General features: G+C 41.3%; 1 protein-coding gene across 4 annotated transcripts in view; it reads right to left on the bottom strand.

Moving 5' to 3' along the window:
* The window catches only part of LOC117331939 (A disintegrin and metalloproteinase with thrombospondin motifs 9-like), a 163,340-nt gene that overhangs the window by 72,287 nt on the left and 72,499 nt on the right, over nucleotides 1-18,554 (bottom strand). For all 4 annotated transcript variants that reach the window (XR_004533701.1, XR_004533700.1, XM_033890945.1 and 1 more), the window contains one exon: nucleotides 14,643-14,767. Coding sequence is in view for 2 of the 4 variants with exons in the window: in XM_033890945.1 (XP_033746836.1) it covers nucleotides 14,643-14,767 (125 nt within the window). In the remaining 2 variants the exon portion in view is untranslated. The remainder of the gene's footprint in view (nucleotides 1-14,642; nucleotides 14,768-18,554) is intronic.

Here is an 18,554-nt window from a genome sequence, read left to right as displayed (position 1 = left end):
AAAATTTGAAAATTTTATATTTTACCTTCAATTAGTCATTTGTTATCCTTGAGTTGTAAGCTCTTCAGAATTTCTACAACTTTGGTAGCTTTTCTTATTTATCTAAAACCACTAACAAAAGATATGTCAAGAAAGTTATCTCCCCTTGCCACCCAGGATCAAAACAATGCTGGTGGTTTATTGTTCCAATATCTTTCCACACAGAAAATAACATAACAGCAAATAATATGTCAGTGTGGAGATCGACTTCTAAAACCAGAGTCGGCATTTGTTGTTTGAAATCTCATGCCAAAATGCCAAAGAGAAAAACACAACACATGATGACATCACCAAATTGGTACATAAACAGTTCACCAGATCTTGGAAGGATCACCTTCCTTCCTACATATCATTAATTGTAGTTTAGACAACACAGTGTACAACAAACGATCCTTCATTTAGGTACACTTTACCAGATATTGGGAGGACCCCTTTTCTTCCTACCATATCAGTAATTGTGGTTTGGAGTCATAATGCACAACAAGTGATGACATCATCAAGTTATGCAGTAAAAGTTGCTGCGGTTTGGTGGGAACTGTACATTCTTGTTGTGGTCAATTTTTATCATGCTCTCTGTATTACTCAGGGAACTAGGAACCTTCTTTTCTCTCTCATTAAACAAACAAGTCCTTACAAAAACAACCCTGATAAGAAAAACAAAAAACCATGAAGTATGCACAAAATAATGTTTCCAGAAACCTTAGCTCTCTGAATAAGCTAACCACGAATCTTAACCCAAGATAAAGACTCTAGTGACATCAGCTTCCCGAGCTATTATAGATACATGGATGTGGCTACCACAACACAGCAAGCGATGGCACTATCAAAGGCAGCATCACCAGTGGACCTGAACCTGGCTTCCATCTGCAATCTCCACACCCATTTGTGGCTGACCAGGAAATGGTTGATACAAAAACTCAGTGTAGTCCTTCACTGGATTATCCCCTCTGCTGATAATAAAGCCCATTTGTGGTTTGACCAAAAGCTGGGAGAAACCTAAGGAAAAATCTTGGATCAAGTGAGAATGTAATTTAAGGTAGCTGAATTACCAGCTCTCACATTCTCCACATGGAAGCGGATGTAGTTTAAAGTACACATCTTTTTAAGTAAGTTTAATTAACACTGATTTGGATCTGAATCAGTATATTCTCTCAGATAGGTTTTTCTCCACCAATCAGGAACTTCAATACATTATGTCAATTTTACCGAGATAGATGTCAGACATGGTTACTAAAAATCTGGTATCAACTGCTGAAAACTTGGTATTATTGAACGTAAACGTAAGATACCTGGTGGGATAGATTTCTGTCTATGGAAGTCTGTCTCTGGTATTCATTATTGTACTGTCCAACACCGGAGATATCAAAATAGGGTCAACAAGTACACATTCAGCCTTCTCACAGACGCCAATGACGACCATATTTACGGATTACATGACAGTGAAATGTGTTTTGTTTACAGAGAATGGTTTACTGTTCATTGGTGCAGAATCAAATAGAGTTGGATTGTTAATATGAGATGAAAGCTGTAATAGCACCAACACAGTAAACACAGCCTATAATACAATCTGCCTGCTACACAGTGCCAAGGTAACGTGATGATGCTTTCTCCTTGCTCTTCCTCTGTACGTCATACACCCCAAATTCTCCTCCCTCTATTGTTTTTAGCCTACTCCTTACCCTATTGTTCAACCCCTCCCCCTTAAATTCTATATACCCCCTGCCTTCTAACTCCAACTCCCCCCCCCCCCCCGCCCCCCTCCATACTCCCATCCCTCCCTCCTTACTCATGCCTGGGCACCCGCCACCATTGTTTAATACCTATCTTCCTTTTACCTTTTACTTTCCATACCTGTCTATAACCCCCCCCCCCCCCCCCCCCCCCCCCCCCCCCCCCCCCCCCCCCCCCCCCCTTTTCCATCACCTTCTTACCTCCCCCCACCCTCAAAAACATTTCTCTTTCAAAGGGAGATAACTTATCAGAGTTTAATGGTTGTAGACATTTGTGAGCAGTGGTCCATGTGGCCATTAGGATTATGTTTTGTTAGGATCAGTTGCCTTCCTAGGGTGATGATTAGCCCTCTACTGACCACCTCACCAAAACATCATATCCTTGTCAGCAGGTAACCATAACAACAACAATTACAAATCACTTCAAATCCTTATATACCAGAAATAATCCTCAAATCTGTTTGCCTTTTCTATGTTTAAATATCTCATCAATTATCAAAATATTTATTATCATTTATTTCTTTAAGAAAGATTCTTTAGATATATGTTTAAAGATAACAATGCTTTGGATAGAAAAGACAGAAGGATTAAATAGTAAATCATCTCTAGACTCCTCGACAGCCATCTTTCTCTTCAACAGCATTGTACCATGGGGGTCTACATTAAGTATGTTCAAACTTGGAATGGTCAGTTTTGACCAGTCAGAGTTCCTTGCTAAGGGCCAGACAGGACAGATGGATGTGCTGTCAGATGAACAAGCTAAAAACCATGTTATACAGATGGGTGGCCAAGGAGATGAATGGACAGATGATACCCCAGACAGCATCGACAGTTTTATAAGCATGCAGTCAGCAGAAATAAATGCATTACTGAAAATTTCAAGATAAATCTGTTACTTTTAACCATAGAGACCTCAACCCCATTGATGAGAAGGTACGGCTTGTGTTCATGCTAAAGAGCTTTCAACCCCATGTATGACAAGGTACAGACTGTGTTTATAATAAAGTACCCCCAACCCGATGAATGACGTCTTTGTACTATAGAGCCCTCAACCTCATGTATGACCAAGGTACAGATTGTACTATAGAGCCCTCAACTCCATGTATGACCAAGGTACAGATTGTATTTGTACTATAGAGCCCTCAACCTCATGTATGACCAAGGTACAGATTGTATTTGTACTATAGAGCCCTCAACTCCATGTATGACCAAGGTACAGATTGTATTTGTACTATAGAGCCCTCAACTCCATGTATGACCAAGGTAGGGACTGGCGACCAAACATGAATCATATTAGAACCAACTGATCATCTAATCAATGTTTGTACCATTTAGTACTTGTATAACTGGTGTATGTGTAAGGGTTTAACTTAGATACCATGTATCTGTATGGTTTTGTACCCTCCCTGATTAGAGGTCCTAGTGGGACTGTGTATTGGTACCTATGTGTACATTAGTCGTCCAGTAGTTTAACTGTACTGACCATGTATAATAACTTCAGACAAAAAGTCCGCAAGATTAATTCACATATTCCCCTATCAGGTCAACATTTAATACATTATAGCCAATAACAGATCTACACTTACATAATCGAGTGATAATGTGATTACACTGTGAGAGTAAACCCCTCCTGTTTGGAGTAATCCAATAGGGAATTTAACAGCCCTGGAAGGTTATCTAAATCTCAAGTACTAGAGTTTTCCTTCACCAGGAAACGGCAATGCTTTCCGAGCTAGGCTAGTGTTTAGTGTGTAGTTAACACATCACAGCACCCCTCCACAGTAACCTATGGCCTGTGTTACCAAAACAAAAAAATAACTGACTTTAAAACCAGACAATATGTACATGTAACAATTAATTGCTATTAAGGACAGGTAGCAGGCTCTCTCCAAGTGATGTTTTACGGGATCTCCGGGTCTGGACTGCATCTCGGTATCATCACGCATCAGTTAGAGACCAGACCCTACACACAGCATCACCATACACTCACTACCCTTGTTTTCAAAACTGCACTTGTTAACCGGGGCGGCTTGTCAATTATCACATCATTTCATCACTTTTAATTACAGATCTTTTTAACCTTTCTTAGATTGTCTTAAAACTCTTATTGATTTGTTTATTAGTTTTGAAAACATACTAAAACACAACAAAGGATTCCATAGATTTTACGTTGACATTTAAATACAACAAATAGTTTATAAGACTCCAGTGTGGACTAAAACTCTGTGATTTAGAAATAGCATTTCCTTGTTGACATGAATACATTTGTAGCATTTCCTTGTTGACATGAATACATTTGTAGCATTTCTTTGTTGACATGAATACATTTGTAGCACTTCCTTGTTGACAGATTCAACACTTCCATAAGGAAAAGAATAGCATTATATTCTGTTAAATTTTGATACAAAGCCGATTATTTGATATTTCTGCTCTCTAGTTCAAACTTGAAAACGCACTGCACAGAATTTAGATACTAATAGCACTAATTCAACTGACATTAAACGTTTGTATTTGTCATTAGAAGTAGACATGATAGATATCTCTAAAACTCAAACCTACGTACAGTGATGCCATGTGTTACCACAGCTAGTTGATAAACCATTACTTCAGTGTGGGTGCAAGGTTCTAAAGGCATAGAGAAATGTAACAGTATGTAGTTGAAAATTCAATTCAATTCAAATGTTTATTGAACAATTCTAAAAACATATCTTATTTGATGGGAATAAAGATAAACAATTGTCAAAATGACGAAGACTCCTCAGGAAAGTCATCACACCTATACTGACAAAGCTTTTAGTCCTCAAGGTTTTAAATCTGTTATATAATCACATAATGTCACAAATGATGTAAGGATAATGTCCGTCAAGCCCTTAATGTACAGCTAGTGTATTTTGATTTGAATGCTTTATAATTAGGCGACAGAATTTTTTAACAGTTCTGTCACAATTAATTATCAATTTAATTAATTGGATGTCCAAAGTTTTGAATAGGATTATTTATATAAAACCACTCTACAAGAGATAATTGTCAATGTACTAATTGTTTATGTTGTATTATCTACTCAATTAATTGTATTCTGATCAGGAACATCAAAACAATTTATAAGATATTAAACTTTATGGATATTGGACATTGATGAAGAGGGAATGGCTGTTAACTGGCAGTAAAACAAAACTTGGGTCATACACATGACACCACAACCACAGATAAAAAAGATAAAAAGATCGGCCAGGATTTAAGAGCAGGGCTAACCAACAAGGATAGGTTGACACTCGGGAGGTGGAAACAAAGCTAACCCCTCTGACTGCTGAGACAACCATTGTGTTTGAAACTCTCTTCCTTTCTGACCTTTACAAGCTCATAAAAGGCAACCATCCCTTACATTTCACTTTCTTAGGAGATGGTTTTGACAGCTCCCTGTGAGGGAGTCACTGGGTAACTTGATTAACATGGCTACACTGATCAGTGGGGCGTGGCAATAGTACATGTATCAATTAAAGACAGTGGATTTATTGCTTCATTCCTGTCAATCTTTCTTACTTGAAACGGGAGAATGGGTTGACAACCTTTCAATGAATGTGGACGAAGCTTTAATGAGAAATACCTAATCAGGGCTGTCGACCTAGATAAGAGTTTTCACTGGACATTCTGACACATGTTAAAAAGGACATGTCAAACTTGTTGCTGTTTTTTCCATAAAGAACTTTGACAGGATATCCCAGGCTAATTGTGCCTATCTCCCTCTCATTGTGATCTATTACAGCTGGTATCTATGTCATGTCAAAGGTCAGGGGTCATCCGAGTACAGCCATTATTGATATCCAACGGGTCAACATTGATCTTAATTAAGGTACAGATTTGAACAATCAACACTAATCTATTAGAATGTATGGCGAGATCCATTTTAGGTTTTTGAGGCTTAGGTCTGGTCAATATAGCCGACCAAAGACCAGAACCATCTGACCAACAGCATGACACGACCAGTGCATAGTGCAAGACCTACAAATCCTATTAGTGCAAGGTTAAATCCACAAAACTCTCTTCTCCATTTGAAATGTGTTTTGTTCCTCTGACCACTAGAAATAGCTCTGTTAAAGGTACAAAGGCAACAGGACCAACTTTGGGAGTATTCAAAAGTCAAAAGCTATTACTTCTATTCATAACAGGATGTCTGTAGAGGTTAAGCAGACAAAGTCAAGTTGATTACAGTTATCTGAAACCCAAGGGAGGGTTAATAGTTTGTCAGAAATAAATACGATTACACTAATTACTCCCAAACAGAGACTGGTCTTAGACCACACTGTCCAACAGCTAGATGTCTCACTCTGTCCTCTGTCCTCTCCCTCATCCTATCCCCCAAACACAGCCCCTGGCATCCCTAACCCCCACAACCCATTCCCAACCCCTCATCACATCCCCTAAAAGCCCACATCCTATACCCCAAAAGTAGCCCTTGGCATCCCTACCCCGATTCCTAACCCCTACTTCCCTCCCCACCCCCCTACTTCCCACCCCACCCTGATTCCTAACCCCTACTTCCCACCCCAACCTGATTCCTAACCCCTACTTCCCACCCCACCCTGATTCCTAACCCCTACTTCCCACCCCACCCTGATTCCTAACCCCTACTTCCCACCCCACCCTGATTCCTAACCCCTACTTCCCACCCCACCCCTATTCCTAACCCCTACTTCCCACCCACCCCTATTCCTAACCCCTACTTCCCACCCCACCCTGATTCCTAACCCCTATTTCCCACCCCACCCCTATTCCTAACCCCTACTTCCCACCCCACCCCTATTCCTAACCCCTACTTCCCATCCCTACCCCTATTCCTAACCCCTACTTCCCACCCCACCCTGATTCCTAACCCCTACTTCCCACCCCACCCTGATTCTTATCCCCTACTTCCCACCCTACCCTGATTCCTAACCCCTACTTCCCACCCCACCCTGATTCCTAACCCCTACTTCCCACCCCAACCTGATTCCTAACCCCTACTTCCCACCCCACCCTGATTCCTAACCCCTACTTCCCACCCCAACCTGATTCCTAACCCCTACTTCCCACCCCACCCTGATTCCTAACCCCTACTTCCCACCCCACCCTGATTCCTAACCCCTACTTCCCACCCCAACCTGATTCCTAAACCCCTACTTCCCACCCCACCCTGATTCCTAACCCCTACTTCCCACCCCACCCTGATTCCTAACCCCTACTTCCCATCCCCACTCCAACTCCTAACCCCTACTTCCCACCCCACCCTGATTCCTAACCCCTACTTCCCACCCCTACCCCTATTCCTAACCCCTACTTCCCATCCCCTACCCCTATTCCTAACCCCTACTTCCCACCCCACCCTGATTCCTAACCCCTACTTCCCACCCCACCCCCTATTCCTTAATCCCCTACTTCCCACCCCTACCCTGATTCCTAACCCCTACTTCCCCCCCCCACCCTGATTCCTAACCCCTACTTCCCACCCCACCCTGATTCCTAACCCCTACTTCCCCACCCACCCGATTCCCTAACCACCTACTTTCCCATTCCCACCCCTATTCCTCTAACCCTACTTCCCACCCACCCCTATTCCAAACCTACTTTTCCCACCCTACCCTTTCTAACGCCCTCCTTTCCCCACCCCTACCCCTATTCCTAACCCTACTTCCCACACCCCCCCTACCCCTATTCCTAAACCACTGTTCCCAAACCCCACAACCCCTATTCCCTAACCCCTACTTTCCCATCCCTACCACCACGATTCCTAAACCCCTACTTCCCACCCCCACCCCCTATTCCTAACCCCTACTTCCCACCCCCTCCCCCTATTCCTAACCCCTACTTCCCACCCCTACCCCTATTCCTAACCCCTACTTCCCACCCCACCCCCTATTCCTAACCCCTACTTCCCACCCCACCCCCTATTCCTAACCCCTACTTCCCACCCCTACCCCTATTCCTAACCCCTACCCCCCACCCCTACCCACATTTATACTAATCTGTATGGCTTTTATCACAACAAAACATTTACTGATACCTAATCTTACAAAACTTAGAAAATCTAACATCAATTTTAATATCCTTAATATTCTTTTAGTATATTAATATGACTTTAATGTGTAAACATTATTGAAATAGCATGTATTGAGGCCTGGAGGCCTGAAATACTGAGTATATTCTATATCTCCTCTCTTCATTTCTCCACGTTGATTCGTTCTCAGTCTGTTTCTCCCAGTAGTCAGTCCTTGTTACCTATCCATTTGCCCTTCTCAAAGTGAAAAAGTACAACGAAAACTAAAAAAAAATTTGTTAAAATTATGTTTGAAATTGACGTCATTATTGTCAGGGTGTTACAGTAAGGATCAATATCATGGCATTCATCATTACGTATTCATGCCACATACTATCAATGAAGTTTTATAACACAATATGCCAACACAAACATTTTCTATGTTAAGAAACAAGTGATCCTTGTTTCATGTTGGAAGTAGATAATGAATAAATGTATCATAACCACAGCTATCTCCCTGTAAATGTAGAGCTCTGATTCATTGTCAGTAAAAAAAATATAGGTCATTACTACGTTTGATGTTTTAATTTGAGTGATAAAAAACATAGAACTAAAAGGCCTTGTTAATGACAGCCAAATTAATTCAACATCCCTCGGCTTTGAAACTGAAGAGCAGATCAAATGGTTCTATCACTGTTCACAATCATTGTCTATTACGGCATTACACAAAATTACAACTTTCTGTCACTAAACAGTTTTTACTAAAAGAAGTAGTAGATTTGGATATACACATGGACACAATAGCAATTGGAGTTGTCACTGGATGAGGCAGTGCGCTGGGTAATACGAGTTGGATCCACTGTGACCTTTCCAGGGTCGGGACACTTATACAGCTCCCAGGCCTCATAAATGTCTGTACCAATCGAAAGAAAACCTTTCTACTTTTGAATGCATAAACTATCCTGTGTTACCCTGGACAAGGTCTTGTAACTCAAAGAGACCATATCGGATCACGTAACAAGAGAAGGAAACCAAATCTATTTAGGTAGATTTCCGGGATAACTTGTCTTTGAAATGATATATTTTTAACCCATTCAATCTTAGAAAAATACTTCTAAAGATTGACAAAACTGCAAAATGCATGGAACACGAGCAGTATAAAATCTTCACCTTACCTTTATGTTTTTTGTGAAGGTTGAAACATTAATGATCCCTGCATGCTCTTGAGAGTTCCCAGGGATCACCGCACAATGCTATCAAAATAGCACTGATAGGTTTTGTCAAAATGTACACAACATGTAGAACTAATACTTTGTTATCAAATCTGATCACACACTTCAGACAGACCTAAATATAACTCACACTACTATCAATGTCTCAATCAATTATTGAAAAATGAAAATTTTCAAAGGATATGCTTGTTGTCTATTAATTCGTAGGGTTTAGTATCAATAAGACACCTTGATGAACTCCTGTCAGTTCTCCCTTAGAGATACACTCACCATACAACAATTCTGGACATTGAGCTGTTAATCGTATTCTAATGAACAGTTCACTCCCTCAATCAACTACAGACCTGTAACCCTGATCTGGACACCCATCTGATCATCACACCAGAAAATATATATAGGCCACTGTTAAAAATTACAACTATTGTAGCCCAGACAAAGACGCTGGAGAAGATCAACCATGTTCAACAAGCTTCCAATAAGCATCAAACATGCTTATAATGTTTTTTTTTCAACATAACAGGTATGATGATTTCAACTTTTCCCAATAGGTACTGACAAAGTCAATGGCCCTTGTACCTATGCCATTATGTGTGGATGTGGTACCGCTGTACACAAGCCATCATTTGTTGGCAAACAGTTCCACAAGGAAAACATGTGAGGCTCCACAGAACTGCCTAGATCTGCCAGACACACAGGGAGAAACTGCTGTCTCGGGAACATTAAGGGACTCCAAGATGGCAGGTCAGGCCAAAGGAGTGAGAATATAACCCAGGCAGTACAGGAAGTGGGAAACACACGGATGATACTGGTGTCTCCCAGTACACAGCCCCAGACTGATATCTGGTGTCTCAGGGTCGAGTTCGTGGAGGTTACCTGGGGTACTACAATGTAGACAACCAGACACAATAGTTGGCTCAAACCCCACATTTTATTAAGGAAATACATTTTAATCTATATAAAAAGTATCATCATGTGCTTATCTTGTGTTGTCCTGTTTTCCTGTGATGTATTGGTGTATTTTGTTTAATGATATCTATGCTAATTTGTTCAGGGTATAATTTCCCTATAACAGATAATGTGTCAAATATCAACTAGAGACTACCGCAAAGGAAACGAGCAAATATAGTGAAATATAGGGTTTTAGTGTAACAATGGGACAGCAGACACTTTTTTAATGATCGATCAGCAGAAGACACAGAAGAAAACCCGATGATTCCATGGGCTCCAATATATCTCATACAGAAATGTCATGCAGATACAGTGGGCCTATTGGAATACAGTGGGCCTATGGGGACAGATTGGGCCTGTGGGGATAAGGTGGGCCTGTGGGGACAGAGTGGGCCTGTGGGGATACAGTGGGCCTGTGGGGATAAGGTGGGCCTGTGGGGACAGAGTGGGCCTGTGGGGATAAGGTGGGCCTGTGGGGATAAGGTGGGCCTGTGGGGACAGAGTGGGCCTGTGGGGACAGAGTGGGCCTGTCGGGATAAGGTGGGCCTGTGGGGACAGAGTGGGCCTGTGGGGATAAGGTGGGCCTGTGGGGATAAGGTGGGCCTGTGGGGACAGAGTGGGCCTGTGGGGATAAGGTGGGCCTGTGGGGAGAGTGGGCCTGTGGGGATAAGGTGGGCCTGTGGGGACAGAGTGGGTCTGTGGGGATAAGGTGGGCCTGTGGGGAGAGTGGGCCTGTGGGGATACAGTGGGCCTGTGGGGACAGAGTGGGCCTGTGGGGATAAGGTGGGCCTATGGGGATACAGTGGGCCTGTGGGGATACAGTGGGCCTGTGGGGACAGAGTATGTTAGGGTGATGCTGACTGTGGTCCTAGGACTTGGTTAGGGTATGTTTGGGTGAAGCTGACTGTGGTTATAGGACTTGAAAAGGGTATGGTGGGGCGAATCCACACTCCCCTTAAAATAACCCATTCCACCAATTACTGACCCCATAGAAGAAAGCAGAACCAGGTGTTAGACTGTTTTGTCATTACTTTATAGAAAGGCTGTCCCTTCCTTGACAATATCAGGTTCTGGCAATTCTCTACTTCAAAGGCTTGGCTCATGCCACAACTTAAATGTTAACTGCAGTCAAGTGCTACCTGTCGTCCTCATTTCATACGGAAAATTAGTGAATCTACGGGCAGTACACTCAAAAAACAATTGAACATTCTCCAAAACCACCCCACTAACTGGCAAACACCAACCCCAGGGCTCTTCTGGATGAACCTGATAATCTGGCATACATTATTACAATTACCAGTGTTCAGCCACGAACAGGTACTCTACATCAACATTACCAAACTGAAAAATGGATGTGTCAGTGGTGCCAAGAGTTCGGTCATAACTCACTGCTAAAGACGAGAGGTGATTGTCGATTTTAAGTTTCATTAAATCTATAATGATGAAGTGGAAGCAGAATTTGTCTCCTTGCGATGGAATGATCCTTCCAACAGACTAGGTGATCAAACACTTTAACGTAATGGCTTATAAATGCAGCCAACAGCAGTGATGCAAATGGAGGCAGTTTTATATCAGGACGTAAAAAAAAACTTGCCAAAGTTTATCATGCGAGGAGCAGAGAGTGCGTCAGACTTGTGTACCCTGAGCAGGTGGATAATGGGTTGAGGAAAGGCAGGGTTTAACCATCAACTTTGTTACTCTTTAATTAAATCTCTCAGTTATCATCAAAGTTCATGAAGAATAACTGATCGCTAGAAACTTGTGCTGAAAACGTCATAACTGCAACTGATAGCAAAACATAATCTGGATTACCATCAGGTGTGTATGTAAAAGCTGTTAAGTTGCTCCAATGAGATGGGCTCCAGGGTAGTGTTCAAATACTTATTTTATTGAAATGGTATGTCCTGGGCTTACTTCCTCCCCGATAAAGATCAAAAGTCGGGGATTATATTATCTGGACATGGATAAGGTCGGCCACATTCCAGTCTGTCTGAATGGAATCAGAGTGACATAAATTACTTAAATATAGATCCACGCCTGTTTTACATCCTCTGGCTCCATCATCACTTTTCTTTCCTCAAGCGACACCAGCATATCGGAAATGTCCAAGTGAGGCTCTGGTCAAAGTCAGGCCACCTTAACCTTATCCCTATCTCCGGTGGTGATGGTGACAAAATACCTGTGACACTAATCAGCTTCCAAGCTAATATACATATTGCATACTCCAATGTAAACCAACCATTCCGGCAGGTTTGGAGTAAGATTAGTGACTTTACTAAAGTATGGGTGGAACACATTAGACACCAGTCATTTTTTGTAAGATTTTTTTCAATCTAGAACACCACTTATAAATGAACTTGATGAGTCCAAATGCTATAGTAAGTATTCAAAATTCGGGTACCACAGGAAAATAATGAGTCAAGAACTCAAATACCTGAGTCCCAAAAATCACGGAGACACCTTAACCTCTGGTTTCTGGTGCAGGGTGAGAGGGGTTGGGGTTATTTCATAGAAATCCCTCAACGACAATTTACATTAAAAAATTGTTGATTTAAGTCATGTCCCTGTCAGCTGAGTAGAGAAACTGGATGTCAGCTGCCAAGTTGTTGGGTTTAGGCGCATCTTCTGTCCACAGGTGACACTGCATACGCTCTATCGTCAGCATATACTCCATCAACATAGCCCAGCCACACTGGTACAGATTACCTGGTGTTAATCACAGGTAAAAAACACATAATATGTCATACAATTCCAATTACAGCCTCAAAAAGATGCTATCTTTATTCAATAGCAGTAAATAGGGGCTCTATAGAAGGTCGATTTCCTGTGATGACTTTGAACCCATCAGCTTCAGGATGTGAACATTAGGAGTGTAATCCATTGACAGTTCTGGGACACCTGATATCTGGCACAGTAGACCTGTCAGCACTCACTAGGAACATTTTATTCTGAATGAACAGATATAAGGTGAGATCTTAGCTGAGGGACTATATACCTATCATTATACAGCTAGACATCTACCAACTATCAAACCTCACACATCAATAAAACCAGGCTGTAATGGCTGGGCGGCAACTGGATAAAACATGCAACTTTCAAATTAATTTCCCGAATTACTTACCTACTAATTAACAGAGGCAAGAATGCACAGCATTATAACATCAGACCTACATGTCAGGTAGCTGGCTTGTCCGGGAGGGAGGGGGGAGGGGAAAAATGTCTTCAGATCAAGGTAAAAGGACCAAATCAGTCAACTGTGACTGTGGATACAAGATGAGGGAGCAGACTCACAGAAAATGGTATAGATTTATGTCCTGTACAGTTTGGAATCCTGGGATACAGATTTATGTAAGGGACAAAGTGACCACATTCATCAGATGGCCGCAGCCTTTGGTGAAAAGTACATCCTGGATGTCCACACCTACGCTGTTGGGTGGGTCACTTCTCTGGGCAAGGAGAGTCAACATTAACAGCTGAGTAAGAATATTAATGTTATAAAATGTTACTCCCTCCGAGGATTAGCACTTCTTCACCTCCACAAATTTCAATTATTTTAACTTGTAACTGAAAGAAATGTCTATACTTCAAAGTGTTTGTGGAAGAAATAACTGTGTGTGAAATGAACCACACAAAATATGTATATAGGTAAGTTTTATTACAAATCAAACCATGTTTTATTTTCATTATACAAAGACCAACAGATAATCCTGTTATTGTTCATTATATTGAATAATAGGTATAATTTAATACAGAGTATATAACAAACTCCGAATACAATAACATTGTACAGGGAGGACTTGTATTTACCTGGGATTGTATAAATAATAGTAATTAACGTGATGTAGTGTTATCCAGGTGTTATCAGACAAAGGTCATTAAGTCTGTACCTACATTCCTGGGGGATTAACTTTATTTCTGTGGTCAGTGTATTAACACTATTATCCCTTAATACTTACAGTATAGAAATAGCATGTAAGTATTTAGTGTCACACTGATCTTCAATAATCAAATTAATATTGAACTTAACCCAGATTAAAAGGGGAACAAAAATATGTGTGTGAGATATATTCACACAGTACCCAGAGAAGAATACTGCTTTAAATTAACAGTCATTCTGTAAGGAATCTATCAGAACCAAATACTACAAGTATGCTACTCTGGGACATGGTTTGTGGTGGAAGTAGTGATTTTGAAATTAAGACAAACAAGAATGGCACAGTGGTTAAACGGTGTGGCACAGTAATTAAAGAGTGTGGCACAGTGGTTAAAGGGTGTGGCACAGTAATTAAAGGGTGTGGTACAGTGGTTAAAAAGTGTGACACAGTGGTTAAGGGTGTGGCAAAGTGGTTAAAAAGTGTGACACAGTGGTTAAGGGTGTGGTACAACGGTTAAAGGAAGTGGCACAGTGGTTAAAGGGTGTGGCAAAGTGGTTAAAAAGTGTGGCACAGTGGTTAAAGGGTGTGGCACAGTGGTTGAAAAGTGTGACACAGTGGTTAAGGGTGTGGTACAACGGTTAAAGGAAGTGGCACAGTGGTTAAAGAGTGTGGTACAGTGGTAAAATGGCAGTGGCACAGTGATTAAAAGGGAGCAGTTTGGTGATAAACTATATTTGGCTGGGCTGGGTTATGGGAATTTTAAAGATTAGATGGCATGATGGAGTTGTAATTAGCAAGTTTGACTTACCTGGTCATCAATACTGCAGTATCGTAATGCTGCGACTGGTTGTCATCATGAATATTATGAGAATATTGCCACTTACAAAACTCTTGTAATGAGAGAGCTGCATTTTGATTAATTCTTGGTCCATCCTGTAAATATATAACAATAATGTTTAAAGACAAACTAAATACCTTTACAGATATAACAATGACCTTTACAGATATTAGAGTGACCTTTACAGATATAACAATGACCTTTACAGATATAACAATGACCTTTACAGATATAACAATGACCTTTACAGATATTAGAGTGACCTTTACAGATATAACAATGACCTTTACAGATATAACAATGACCTTTACAGATATTAGAGTGACCTTTACATATATAAGAGTGACCTTTACAGATATAACAATGACCTTTACAGATATAACAATGACCTTTACAGATACTACAATGAACTTCTTTGATATATCAAATAACATTGATACTGTAGATATAACTATGACCTTCACAGACATGGCATTGACCTTTTGCGATCTAATTGGAAATTGTGCAGGAATTATCAATCAGGTAAAAACAAATATAACAACAAAAGTACATTTGTTGAAGCTCGATGTTTCCATAATTTTATCTGTCATGTAAAGACAAACAGCTGTATTGTGAACCCTTATATTTGCTAGCTGTGGTCCCCACAGCCACACCACCCAGTCAGATAATGGTCTTCTTCTGTCTGTGTTTTACCTATTGAAGCTAATTATATGTGTATATGGGATCACTGCAAACATTTGACATCAGCAGACAAGATGAGAGATATTCCTTCCAGGATGCCTGCCACCTCGGAGTTGAGATACAGTCTGTGTTTGCTCTGGTGTTACTTCCTAAATAATAGCCAATAAAAATGTAACACCCCAATGATTTCTCTGGATTATTGTCTGGTGTTGATCGAAATCTCAGAAATTTGGGTGTTTGTATGCCAAAGCCAGATCTCAGCCCTGTATCAACCACTGTGAGGAAGTAGGTTTGAGCACCTGTTCCATACAGACCAAACACAACATGGCAACATTAATATTGGATCAACCTCACTAAAGCATACAAACTTGATGTCAAACTCGAAATAGATGTCAAACTCGAGCATACGAATGATATACAAAATACAACTGTGTGGTTTTTGGTGCCACCAGCCCTTTGTATCTCTCCTGCCATTATTTATAAATGTTTTCCGTGAACCAGTTCTTCTACCAGTGAAACCACCTGTTGGCCAATCTCCCATGTAAACATCACCAAACAATGATACTCAACTCTAATTTTTTTGTATAATAAAACAACTTTATACCATGCTTTATAGTCATTTTGACATTAAATCTATGTCTTCAGCTTTAATAGATAACATGAAAATCCTTATAGGATGTGTGGTTTAACCATGTTGTATGGACTACTGCATGGCTATAGGAACATCACTCAAACTCGGTCATCATTCCACATCTATCTACAGTTGGTCACACTCCATTCAAAAACCCTTCCCCCTAAAGTCATAAATCCCTATATGATTTACGTCTATGTCCGACATTCCATTAAAATTTGCCGAAAATGTACCAGCTCCTTTATACATCTACTCCTCCCTTTGCTCGAAAATTGCTGTAGTTTGAAAATGATATCACACAGATCTACTCTAAGACTACAAAGTGATGCAAGATGAATGAATGAAAGAAGCGGTAATTTTTTTAAACAAAAAGTTATACAAAAGAGAAGCTAAATTTAGTCCCCTTTTTTTTCACCGAAATAAGACAAAACGGGTTCATAAAGAGCATGTACTGGTAGCTGTTTTTGTTTTTTCCTGAGGTTAAAAATGTTGATATAGATATTTACATACAAGACAGCCTGTTTGGTGCCACTACTGAGGGACTTGGTCTAACCTCTCGGAGCCTGATTGGAGCATTATAGTTTAAGGTGCAACAACTGCTGGTGAAAATATAGATAATTTACCTCAGATAGGTAATTCACTGTTGTACATCTTTTGTAGGTAGGAAAGTTAAAAGGCAAACAAAACAATGTACATATCTGCGTGATAGATCAATCAGTTTTACACTTTGTACTGGCTTACCAAGATTAACATGAAAGTTTTGAAACTATTCTACCTATGTTTTGTGGGATGCAGCAAGGTAAAGTCATTCCGTATACAAAGTTATTGATATTTTATTTGAACTCCACTTTGTGTTTTCCGCTTCTTTCATACAAACAGAGAATTGGAATAGTTGATGGATAGGTATGCCCTCAAGGCCCTCTGTCAACAGATTATCAATGAACATTCTGAACCCTCTCTTTCTGTCAAACTCTCTCCCCCATCTGGGAGCATCTGACCCCTGTTTTTATCAAAGTGGAATCAAATGGAACTGATCACTTGACTAGTATTGATTGGCCGATGTTGTCTTTTTTTTTGTCCAATCACCAATCTGCTCATGATTGATCTGTGTAGAAAGGAAGCTTGTTATGCTGGTTAGGGGAATGTTCTGTACTTTTGCTGGCGTATTTGGGTGCTGTATCCCCACATATCAACAATCCAAGAAACTAGCGTCACAACCAACTTGCTGTATCTTCAATATCACAACAAACCTTACCCAAGAAACCTGCTTCCTTTTCTCAAGACAAAACAGAACAGTGAAAATGGTCAATTTAGTTTCAGTCTAACTGGTTATAAAGGAGCTCTGTTGACTCCACCCAACCTAGTTAAGACAAGGACTGTGGACTCTGCTGTAGTGTTAAGATCTGGATAACCATAAAGTTCAGGAGATGGGCCATTACTCAAAAAGCCATTCCCATTTTTTATGAGAATTATTTACTAATGATACACAAGATACATCTGTTTCCTGAGTTTATCCCATATCATTAAAGATTTTAAGTACTTATACAAAGTCTAGGTGTGAAATCCTTCTGTATTAGAACTAAAGTCCACTATTAACACAATGTACCAGTGTTAAAGTCTCAAAAACATTTCCCCAATAAATGACCTACTGACCACCTGCCTGATACCCAACATACAAATGTAAACCTTGACTGCCTCATGGATATCAAATGAGTACCCAGCCTACCTCTACCTCCACCCTACAGAGTACCCTAGGTTCCTGGCTGGCCCTTCCGGCCTACCTCTACCTCCACCCTACAGAGTACCCTAGGTTCCTGGCTGGCCCTTCCGGCCTACCTCTACCTCCACCCTACAGAGTACCCTAGGTTCCTGGCTGGCCCTTCCAGCCAACCTCTACCTCCACTCTACAGAGTACCCTAGGTTCTCTACCTCCACCCTACAGAGTACCCTAGGTTCCTGGCTGGCCCTTCCAGCCTACCTCTACCTCCACCCTACAGAGTACCCTAGGTTCCTGGCTGGCCCTTCCGGCCTACCTCTACCTCCACCCTACAGAGTACCCTAGGTTCCTGGCTGGCCCTTCCGGCCTACTTCTACCTCCACCCTACAGAGTACCCTAGGTTCCTGGCTGGCCCTTCCGGCCTACCTCTACCTCCACCCTACAGAGTACCCTAGGTTCCTGGCTGGCCCTTCCGGCCTACCTCTACCTCCACCCTACAGAGTACCCTAGGTTCCTGGCTGGCCCTTCCGGCCTACCTCTACCTCCACCCTACAGAGTACCCTAGGTTCCTGGCTGGCCCTTCCGGCCTACCTCTACCTCCACCCTACAGAGTACCCTAGGTTCCTGGCTGGCCCTTCCGGCCTACCTCTACCTCCACCTTACAAAGTACCCTACGTTTCTGGCTGGCCCTTCCTCAAACCCTCCTGATGTTTTAAACACACAGTCATATGAACACAGCGTTAATGGAGCCAGCCATGTTCTGCCATCACTTTATTGGCAGTTTATAGTTTCTGTAGATTCTCACACAAAAGTACTATTGTACGAAGACTTAAAAATGTTATATCTCCTCTCT

This window comes from Pecten maximus, chromosome 7 (assembly GCF_902652985.1).
Source record: "Pecten maximus chromosome 7, xPecMax1.1, whole genome shotgun sequence".
NCBI lineage: Eukaryota > Metazoa > Mollusca > Bivalvia > Pectinida > Pectinidae > Pecten > Pecten maximus.
The sequence above is the reverse complement of the archived record's forward strand: the minus strand, read 5'-3'. Positions and strand labels throughout refer to the sequence as shown.